The sequence below is a fragment of the Rosa rugosa genome, chromosome 6 (genome assembly GCF_958449725.1).
Source record: "Rosa rugosa chromosome 6, drRosRugo1.1, whole genome shotgun sequence".
In the NCBI taxonomy this organism is placed as follows: domain Eukaryota; kingdom Viridiplantae; phylum Streptophyta; class Magnoliopsida; order Rosales; family Rosaceae; genus Rosa; species Rosa rugosa.
In genome coordinates this window covers 54,788,641-54,799,481 of record NC_084825.1, presented here as the reverse complement: position 1 = coordinate 54,799,481, position 10,841 = coordinate 54,788,641, and the positions used below count along the sequence as shown (strand labels likewise).

The following is a 10,841-nucleotide window of genomic DNA, read 5'->3' as shown; positions in this document are numbered from 1 at the left end:
ATTGGTGAGAGGTTCAAAGGTAATGAGTTCTACTTTGTTATGGATAAGTATTTTGTGTCGGACTTGTTTATATTTAGCTAGATATCTTTTTTTGTCTATCCCTCTTAAATTAGTTGTAACCACTACAACAAAATCGGGTATTAGTGACTACTTCAATATTGGTCACAAATTATCTATAATCTAAAGGGCGTGGACTGTTCACAGGCGCGTCACTGTTCATTCGAGCCCGAAGTAAATGACGCTTTTGCCCTTGGTGCTTACGTGAATTACAGTCGGCCATCGTTTGTTTTTCTTCTTATGCGTTGGTCTTTCTATATTTTCAGAATTTTTGAGTAGAAGAGACTGGAAACGCCGAGAATATCTATCAGATTCTAGATCTATCTAATCACTGTTCTGGCAATTTACCTTTGTACTATTCATAATCTGAGCATATAAGCCATCAGATTGACTCACGAGTGGCTTCGGGAACTCTCCATTTACGTCGACTCCAGCTCCTCCACTGTTTGCGATCTTCGATCAACGTCAACCTCCATAAAAACTGAGTTAGTATCATCAATCAATCACTTTCTTTCGGCTTTTTCTCTTTAAATTATGCATCTGATAAACTGTGGGTCTCTTATTTCAATTGAATTTAAGCTTGAATGATTTGTAAACCCAGAAACACATATTTTCAATTAGAAAGAAAAATTCGAATTTGGTTTACAAATTGAAATTTGGGATGATAGTAGTCAACTTCTTACTCAAATAGATCAATGTCTTTTAGATTACTGTATACAAGTGTATAAGTTGATTGATAAATCATTGTCTTTTAGTAATTCCACAGTTGTTAAGAATCTGTAACGTTTGTTCTCCGAATTTGATTGCGGTTATTAAGTTGGTTTACAACAACAGCAGTTGCGTTTGAATCTTTCTTTTGTTTTTCTGAAATACACTAAAACTACAGATATTTAGCTATTGCATGTGGATTTGTAGTTTGACTGATAAATTCTTTTCAGGTGTTCAGAATTGTCATGCATCAATTCATCAACCACAGTTTGAAATTGGATTAAGGCTTGCAGAACCTTACACTTTCATCAATTATTGTTGAGCTTCAACCAGGTAATTAAAACGTTCAATTTTATTTCATTTGGTTATAAAGCAGGTATGGCTGATCAAATACATCTACTTCATTCCTTATGTTAGCTCTTTTCCCTAATAGGCACTTCTTTACCTTGGTTTAGTTACTGTTAGGCAAAACTAATACCAGAATTTTCAAAACAAAATAAATGCCCTAAGTATTGGAGAGAAAAAAAATTTCAGCCAATCTATACATTATTTTGCAGTAGCTAATACGAAACATCAAATGCAAATTCCCCTCAGCTGAATCTAGAACATAAAAAGGGAATGCCACAGTATGGCAGCCTAACTTCAACCTAAATCTGCTTCAAACTCAACAACCCTGAACACAATCTATTCACCAAACGTCCAAACCCAACCCACAGATCATCTAATGTTCTCAATATTCAACATAAGAAAATCTAAAGGCAGAAGCTTTCGCCCTCAAGCACTAATTAACAGTCTACCCAAAAGGAAAGTAGAAAGTTTTGGAAAGTAGCCTTTTATTTGTCTCTGTCTTTCCTTTGATTTTCAATTTTAAATGAAAGATTACTTCTGATGTCTCTGTCTCTGTCTTTCCTTTGATTTTCAATCTTTCTTTGTGGCATTTGTCTCATCTCTTTCATTTTCTGATTAAATCGATTTCTCTTTCTAAATCCAGGTAAAAAATGAATGACTTTACAATGCTAGGGGTTACACAAAATCTCATTAGTTGTATTCTTTATGTCACTTAATTACACAAAATCTCATTAGTTGTATTCTTTCTGTCACTTAATGTTTCAACTTCGTTGATTACAGGAACTATGGCTGGTTGCTTCTTATGAATTAGCAAGCCTAAAGCGTTTTTAGTGGAGAAATAAGTGAATGGTGCGCTTCAACAAATCAGGTAATTGTCTATCTATTTCTATATCTATCTCAATTTTTTTTTTTATTCCCTTCTCTAATTTCCAACTTTGGCATCTGAGTTTGTCAACCAGATAAATAATTCAAATAATTCTCAAGTCAAATAATTCTCTATATGTTTCTATATATTACCAGCTTGGACATCTATCGATAGCTTCTACAATGACTATAAAATGATGCACCTACAAGATCTACAGAGATTGGAAGGAGTTCTATATGTTTCAAGAGTACATCAACACCATTAATGATCTGTAATAGTTTTGTATCAATGTTCGCGCCTTAGGAGATTATAGTTACAGTTGCCACTGATTTTGGAGTGAAACCTACTCTTGCTCTTTGGGTTCATAGAATCCAGAAAGAAAGCGTGGGCTATGTAGCCTCATTTAGCGTTTAACTACCAAAAGATAACAATTGTTTATATACTCTAATCAACTGAAAACACATATCGATAATAAAAATACCCGCAGCAAAGCGCGGGCTATCTATCTAGTACTATTGAATTAATGACCAATGCTACCAGTTGGTCACTAACACTTTTAGGACCAACTAAATTCATTTACCCGCCCATTATTCAAACTTTAATGACCAAAAGTTTTAATAGTAGTGACCATTCATGTTGGGTCACTGATATTTTTGAACTTCATAATGCGTGGTTTCCTTTTAGTGACCAAAACTTTTCAGTTGGAGGGATTTTTTCTCTTAAACCTTGGAGTAGGCGGGCATTTAAAAAATCAAACTCTTTTCCAAGCGCGGCATGCTAAAGGGTCTATTTTTAAGTGAAGACCCAAAAAAAATTAAAATCCCTAGTTCACATTTCTCAGACGTCAGACCCAGATCTTCATCGTCCTTCTCGGCTTCTCCCTCACTCCTCTCTTCTGTTCCCGAGTCATGGTGGGTCGAGCCCTGAATTCCGACCACCTTGGACAGCCTATAGGAGTCGGTGACCGTGTCACTCGACCTCAATTTACTGGACAGAGATCCCTGATTTCTCAGCTTCGAGCTGAGCAAATTACGATTCGGTTTCAATATCCTGGATTATAGGTTTGTTTTTGGTGAGCAAGCTTGGAGATTTGATTTTGTGGTTGGATTTGAGAATTGGGAATTTTTTGAGAATTTGAATTTTTTGCTGCTTCATCGATTTTTGTTGCAAGACCATATAGAGGAAGCTGAGAAATCAATTGTTATGCGAAGCTGAGGTATGCATCAACAGTTGAGTCTGAAGCTTTATTTCTTTATTTATTTTGATTCATGTGTCTGTTTGTCTGTTTGACAGAAGTATGCATAGTCTTTTCTTTTGTTTTGGTATCGTAATAAGGAGTCACAAGTGTGGGTACCCTTTGTTGTAAGTTGAGGAAATTTTCTGAATTGAGACTTCATCAAAAAAGGATTTCTAGGGATTTATCTTTTTGTTTAATAGTCTGTTATATCTTTGTACCGTTTGTGAACTGGGTCTTGTGTCTTTCAAGGATTTGTGACTGGATTTTTTCTATTTGAATTCAAATGTCTCTCTAATTGATTTTTTTTTTTTCATTCTTCTGTTGCAATTGTATATATTAATGAGACATTGTTGTAATACGGACTAGTTTGAATTATATATTGGTGGTTGGAAGACCTCTTGATAAGCCATATATTCTAGTGAGTGATGAATTTATCAGTTATTATGTGATTGCATTACCACAAAAGAAATTGTTAGATATGGTCATTTGTTCTTTCTTACCCTTTTTGCTTCTGCTTCTCCTAATGAGTAGCTTGAGCAATCAAATAGATCAGAGACAGTTTTTTGTTTTTACTGGTTGTATATCCTCCATACAGTGTTAATTTCATTCTTTTTTTTTTCTTTTTTTAATTGTTGCTCTGCAATTTTTTCACTTGATTAAGTTTCACGTGCTACTCGCGTTGTCTTTTCAGTGATTTCTGAGGTAGCTATATCTTTTCATGATTGAATGTTTGATCATATAACTATGGCTATAATAAGATATAATAAAGCATGAACTACTATGGTGCTTCAATGAAGTTCCTATAACTAGGTAAGCTAATTGTATTAAAACGTTTGAGCAGTATAGTACTGGTAAGTAGTTCATAGAGGTCTAGAGACTAAAGTAAAGATTAAACTTTTGTGTCGCTTGGGCTGACAAAACTTTATTGTTTGGGACTGGTTCAAAGAGTTGAAATCTCACATTAGTTATAGAAGAAATTAATGGAAAAGTAACCAGAGTCTTTGGTCTGGAAAAGTATTATGTTTTGATGTTCAAAATGATTGCTTTTGCTATAAGGCGGAAATGCGTACATGGTTGAAGAAATAATCCCCTGCAGCCCTATGTTTGGGGTGAAAGTTTTAAATGAAAACTGTTGTCTAAAACTAGAGCTTGCTATGATAGTACAAGCCTGTAGAAACTGAATAAGGAGTAGCACAAGAAATTATCCGCTTTATCATGATTTCAAGAGGGACCCTTTGCCTAGAGTCTCTGATATGATAATGCGAAGGACCTGGTAAAAAAATTACTAAAGTAGCTAGTCGTCTACTTTATATGCTGTGCATTTTCAATTTTTTATTGGTAACACCATTAAGAAGTGGTCAATCATATTAAGGGTTTAAATGTATGTTATTAACAGATTCTATTTTTGTAAAAGTTGAAAGACTTGGAGTCTGTTTTGTTTGCTGTACATTTCAATTTCAACTTTTTATTGATAGTACCATTAAGAAGTGGTGAATGAAATTAGCAGGGCTTTTCTTCTTGGTGCAGGAGTTTATTGTACCAGCAAGAAAACTGTACCAAATATTTGCTCAAAGGGTAAATGCGAAGGACCTGGTAAACAAAAAATAAAGCTTGATCCTGACCCCAAGAAGCGGCTGACAGCTCAAGAATTACTTGCTAATTAGAGTAATCTGATTTGTTATATAATGCCAAAGATATATTGTTGCAAATGTTTATTACTTTACATTACAACTTCCACTCAATTCTTTTCATGCAGATCATCCTTGGATACAAACTGCCAAGAAGACCCCAGATGTTCCACTTGGTGAGACTGTGAGACAAAAGGCTAAAACAATTTTCTGTAATGAACAAACTGAAAAAGAAAAAGAAAAAGAAGAAGAGCTCTTGGGGTAAGTATTTTTTATTATCCTTTTCAATATTATTGATGTCCCCCATAATTATGGAAGGAGTTTATGTTGTGTCACTTGTATATTGTTTTGAAGTTGGCATTTCTTCTTATAATTTTTGTCACTTGATGTTTGAACTTTTTGAGTGTCTTATATGCAGGTCATAGCCTAGCATTTCTCAGTTGAGGAAGTAGCGGGCATAAGGGAGGCATTTCAACTGATAGATACTGGCAAGAAAGGCAAGGCATTTCAATTGATGGATACTGATAAGAAAGACAAGAGATAGTGGCAATGAAGGCTAGAGCCGCTCAACAAAATGAAGAGTTAGAGGCACTAAAGGCAAGACAAAATCATACTGACACTTTTACTTAAACTGATGGCACAATTTTCCTCCCAAAACTGAAGCTATGCATATATGATTCACTTTTGTTGTTGCAATTATATTATCATAAAACATAATTATAGTGCATATAGTGAATACTAGACCTTTCTTAGATGCAACTCTTACCTACAATAGGATAAAGATTATAACTTGCTGTATGTTTTGTTATATTGCAGATGGTCAAGCAAGTACATGTTGCAAACTATCATTGAAGGCTTGTTGAACTTCTAGAAAGACTTATATGTATTTCTGTTTATTTTGAAATTGCTATGAAGGATGGATATTGACAGTTGTATATTTTGGATTTGCGAAGTTATTATTTCATGATGTAGTTCATGTCTTATTGGATTGGATCGGTTTAATATAGATAACTAGTTTCAGAGTATGTTTCATTTTGTTGTGTTGGAATATAGAAAGCTACTTGGAGTAGGTTACTGCATGAAAAATTGGACAATGTCTACATATTGAAAATATTTTGATTCGTCAGTGAATGGTTTTTAATGACCTAGCAGTATGGTCACTAAAACCATGCAAGTGAATGGTTTTTAATGACCAGATTTTGTAATTTAGTGACCATTGATAACACCTTTAGTGATAAACATGTAGGTCACTAATGCTATTATTATTTGTGACCATAAAATTGTGGTCACTAAAGACTTTTTGAATTAGTGACCAACAGTTGTAAGTTGGTCACTAAATAGAATTAGTGAGGGACCTATAGTGACCACCTAGTGACCACCTAAATTTGGTCACTAACCATATTTAGTGACCAAATTTGCTAGTTTCAGTGACCAATACAGTGGTCATTAATACCCAGTTTTGTTGTAGTGAACTATTGATGGAATTATGCTGTGAAAATCTGGCACAATGATTGGAGGTACCAGTGGAGGAATGGAAGCTAGATCAAAACAATGGGATAGTAAAAAAGTTGAAGGTTGGTTTTGTCTTTGTTTTTTGCCTTATTTTCATTTGAATTTTTGTTGGGTTATTTTGGATGTGGTTTAACTGTTTGTTGTTTAGGACTGAAGAAGAAAGAATAGTTTGAGTTGGAGCTAGAAGAGCTTTGGTCAATTAGAGAGATGCAGCTAAAAGAGTCTGAAACAGCTGGCAGATTTAATGGAGAGCTGCATTTTTGTTTTGCCCACCAGGTGTTTGTGAAAATGCCTTAGAGAAGCTGCTAGACTTTAGCCTTTGTGAACCATATGTTTATGTTTATCATTCTCTCAGACTCTCAGTGTTACTGCTGCTGCTGGAATAACGTCATAAAATGCACTCTGTGTCTGCTTCAAATCATTTTGCTTGATATTCTTTCCTCGTGATTTCAGGTTCATGCCATATTGAAGCAGTATCCCACTTTAAGAGTGGTAGTTGGGAATGCAGCCTTTGAATCGCTGGATAGGATGAAAGAAGAGAGCAAGAAAGCACAAGTGAGGTAATTTAATCTAAGAATCATTTCTCTTTGTTTTAATGCTAGGAACCTAGGAGAAATTGGTTATTTAGCCTTTACTTTCTGAAGCTTGACTTTCTCTGTGTCCCAGTCACCACCGAGTCAGCCTCCATGATTAATTTTGCTACAACCATCAAGATAAAGTACGTGAACCAGAATCCTATGATTGTGTTCTAAGTTGGCTTGTTCACGTTTCTTACAATTTTGCTATTTTTAAATGCGCTTTTACATAAATAATGGTCTCTCTTGCTGGAATAAGTGTTCATGTTTATGCCTAAAGTTTGGTTGAACAAACTCACCATCTTTGCTGGGAAGCCTATAACATTTGCCATGCGTTTGTAGTCTAAAGAAAATGAAATCAAAAGAAGGGCAAAATGAAATCAAATAAATTAATGTTAAAGAGTGTATAACATGCTACTTGTCAAGAGGGCTACTACATCGTCATGTGTGTTCATCCTCTAACTTCAGGATTTAATTTATAATATGTGTTCCAGAAATATTAATATGGTTTTGAATTTAACATAACTTTCCTGGAGATTTACATTTGTTGATTTCTTTTACATTCATACATGATATTCCAGCCATCTGCATTCATCTACCTTTTCATTTGGGCTTTTATTAAAATCTTTTCTTGTTTGTGCTACTATCTTATGTGCATGTAGGTCTATGTATTCAGGTCTGATCCTACAGAAAAGATGGTGTAGAGGGTCTGAAACCAAATGCAAGAGGGCCTGGTCTTGTCACTTTTGGGGTAAGCACAATTTTCTAATCCTTTTCTTCTGTTGTATTTCTACACATAGCTTTCACATATATTTTCCCCCAATCTTGTGCCTCAGTTATGATTGGCAGCATGATTTTCATTGGTTTTATGTTCATTTCATTTTTCACAAATGGTATATGTGTCTCCATACCCATAAAATTTCATGAATTGGAAGTTCAGCTGGCATCAATTCATAGTATGCTGTATAAACTTGTTTAAATATGTTGCTATAATATTTATAGTCTTTGTCGCCTCTAGTTATATTGCTGGTATATAATGTTCTAGCAATTGAAAAGTTTTGTAAGTCTTTGATATCAGGTGCTCTACTGGACTTGAAAGAATGTATAATTCACGGAATAGGAACTATGGTGGCAAGGTATGCAATTTTTCCAGCAAATGTCTATATTTTTTTTGTTTCAATTTTTGTTTTTACATTTCTGTTACATTGGAGACTATGGTGCTTTACAATTTGTATTTTTTTCTATCTACATAATTTTTTTGTTCTTCTTTTTTCATATGTGGTGGCAAGGTATGGAATACTTCCCCAGATGAGCAAAACCGCCTCAAAGCTCAAGTCTTTAACAACCCATGTACTCCATTTTCAAAAAGCAAGCTTCTTTACTGCAACAGTTGCAGATCGTGAAGAAGAATCACAAAACCCAAAGAGACCCAAGTAGATGATACATTTTCATGCATCATATATGTGCCATGTTTTGGAACAATATAAATACACACTTTTGATGTCCCAAGTAGATGGGCATGTGCTAGAATGCTTTTATAGTTTAAATGTTGGCTTGAATGATTGGGAAATGCACCTCTTTTGCTTTTGAAGTTTAAAACATTGGTTAGATTACTCATTTGATGGTTTGCAATGTTAACATTTGATAAACTACTGTTCATTTGGTAAATGGACCAAATGAATGCACAATTTAATTCAAGAATGGGATGTTCAAATGATCAGACAACAGAATAGATATAATGGCGACTGCACGAATGGCCAAAATTGGGACAAATATACTGCAATCATTCATATCACACATCGGTTTTTAACAAATTAGTGTCTTCTAATTTATATTCACACAACGGAAGCAATTGAACTCTGTTGTCCTAAAGTTAATCACACAACAGATATAGTCTAAGAACTGAAGTTTGAAGAGCAATCAGACAACAGACAAATTAAAAAAATGTTGTCTGACATGCTTAACATACAACGGTTGCAAACTTGCACTGTTGTCTGAAGACGCCCCTCAACTGCTGCGCAGCTGCGCGCTTGGCATCTGCCGAGCCATCTGCCGAGCTATCACACAACAGTTATAGCACATACCTGTTGTCTGTGTGTTTATCACACAACTGTGTTCCACCGTTGTCTGATTTTTCATCAGACAACGGCTCACTCTACAACGGTGGGTCTCCAAATCCCACAACGGTTTTCTGCCGTTGTCTGATAACAAAATTGGTGCAGTGTGTAGTAGCCATTAAAGATGACATTGACAGCGGATCCGCTGTCAACGAGGACTCTTCCCGCTGACCATTTATCGAGCATGGCGTCGATCAAGAATTGATCGTCGTGGGGGAGATGTACTCCGTGCTCTTCTTCATCGGAGAAGGTTATGGGTTCCCACCCAAATCTTGGTAGCTTAGAGGACCTTTCATAACGGATGTTGCAAACTTCTTTGGGGTGGTTGGCGCGTGCATAACGCTTTCTTGCCCTATAAGACATGTTGGTGATAGGAGCACCGTCGTCGATGGTGTTGATACGGCGCATGGGCTCAATATTGGCGACCACTGGCGGTGGCTGCCGCACCGTGAACTGTTCCAACTAGCCATCACGATATAAAGTCTCGATCGTCGTTTTAAGAGTGTTGCAGTTATTAGTGTTGTGACCGCTGTCCTCGTGGTACTTGCACCACTTGCCGGTGTTCCTTGGTTTGCCCACCCTTGGGTATTTTCTTGGAGGTGGCGGTGGGATCTGGTCTTTGCACTGATCGTATATTTCTTCATACGAGGCTGTGAGGACTGTGAACACTGCGTACCGCTGGGAGGACTCCTTCTGCTTGTTACAGTTATCCCCGTGGGACAAGCGGTTGCCCTTGTGGTAATGCTGGTCCTTTTGCCGCTTGCTTTGGTAGTTGCCTTGTCATTGCCACTCTCTTTTTTTGTCAGTCGGTGGCTTAGCAGAGGTTTTATTAACCGTCTCTTGCTGGCTGGAGGAAGGCTGACTGGACTTTGCTGGCGTTGGCGGAGGTGGTGGGGTTTCTCCGAATAATGAATTATGCCTGTGCGTGGAGGACGGCCTTTTGCCGCTTGCTTTGGTAGTTGCCTTGTCATTGCCACTCTCTTTTTTTGTCAGTCGGTGGCTTAGCAGAGGTTTTATTAACGGTCTCTTGCTGGCTGGAGGAAGGCTGACTGGACTTTGCTGGCGTTGGCGGAGGTGGTGGGGTTTCTCCGTATGTAATGAATTATGCCTGTGCGTGGAGGACGGCCTCACTCATGACGTGCTCATACGTGGCGTTTGCATGATTGTAGTTGAGATGATAGAGAAATGGTCCCTTTAGAAGTCCTTGTTTAAAGGCTATCAATGCCATCGTTTTGTCAAGGTCGCGGCACCGAGATGCCGCTGCTCTCCACCTAGTGACGAATGCCTTCAATGTTTCCTCTGCACCCTGCTTGACGCTGAACAACTGGCTTGTGTTGTGATGTCCGGAGGCCAGCAAGATAAACCGTGACATGAAAGCGTTCGATAGTGCATGGAATGAATCGATGGAGCCCGGCGGACATTCGAAGAACCAGCTCATCGCCTCACTGTCCAATGTCTCACTGAATAAGTGGCAGAGGGTAGCGTCATCGAATCCCTTATTGTTGGTGACTTTCTTGAAGGTGTCATATGGACGAAGGGGTCAGTCAGGCCGTTGTACTGTGGCATTTTTGGTGTTTTTGCATGTACTGGCCTGACGGCCTGCAGGATCCTGGTAGTGAACGGTCCCAGCCTTGACGCGCGCAAATAGCGGATTTGGGATTTGCGCTGGGACGCCTGTCTCGGCCCGGATCAATATTTGCTCCAGTTGCTGCATCCTTTCCAAGATTAGGGCGGTTACGTTGCCAACGGGTCCAGTCTAAAGATTCCGCTGAACCAACTCCCGCCTGGGGGCAG

The 10,841-nt window shown here is 37.5% G+C and overlaps 1 protein-coding gene and 1 long non-coding RNA gene across 5 annotated transcripts; both read left to right on the top strand.

Annotated features, from left to right (window-relative positions):
* Positions 1 to 216: 216 nt before the first annotated feature.
* Positions 217 to 5,434, top strand: LOC133718913 (uncharacterized). 4 transcript variants are annotated; one of them, XR_009850654.1, is made up of 8 exons: positions 217 to 542; positions 996 to 1,098; positions 1,894 to 1,981; positions 2,134 to 3,050; positions 3,150 to 3,194; positions 4,743 to 4,880; positions 4,972 to 5,104; positions 5,262 to 5,434. It is a non-coding gene; the product is annotated as an uncharacterized LOC133718913 (long non-coding RNA). The 4 variants fall into 4 exon arrangements; XR_009850655.1 differs by having other exon boundaries at positions 2,134 to 3,194; positions 4,743 to 4,790; XR_009850652.1 differs by having other exon boundaries at positions 2,134 to 3,194.
* A 1,110-nt stretch (positions 5,435 to 6,544) lies between these two features.
* LOC133713403 (uncharacterized) lies at positions 6,545 to 8,545 on the top strand. The gene is made up of 4 exons (XM_062139410.1): positions 6,545 to 6,915; positions 7,593 to 7,681; positions 8,009 to 8,066; positions 8,220 to 8,545. Exons 1-4 carry the CDS (start codon positions 6,884 to 6,886, stop codon positions 8,365 to 8,367), a joined length of 327 nt encoding a protein of 108 aa, XP_061995394.1. The 5' UTR covers positions 6,545 to 6,883; the 3' UTR covers positions 8,368 to 8,545.
* Positions 8,546 to 10,841: the final 2,296 nt, after the last annotated feature.

What these genes read in the sequence shown, in the direction of transcription:
- LOC133713403 (XM_062139410.1), top strand. Translation starts at nt 6,884, where the DNA reads ATGAAAGAAGAGAGCAAGAAAGCACAAGTGAG. An exon ending in AGCAAGAAAGCACAAGTGAG is followed by an intron (nt 6,916 to 7,592) that starts GTAATTTAATCT and finishes ATGTGCATGTAG; the next exon opens with GTCTATGTATTCAGGTCTGA. An exon ending in CTGGTCTTGTCACTTTTGGG is followed by an intron (nt 7,682 to 8,008) that starts GTAAGCACAATT and finishes CTTTGATATCAG; the next exon opens with GTGCTCTACTGGACTTGAAA.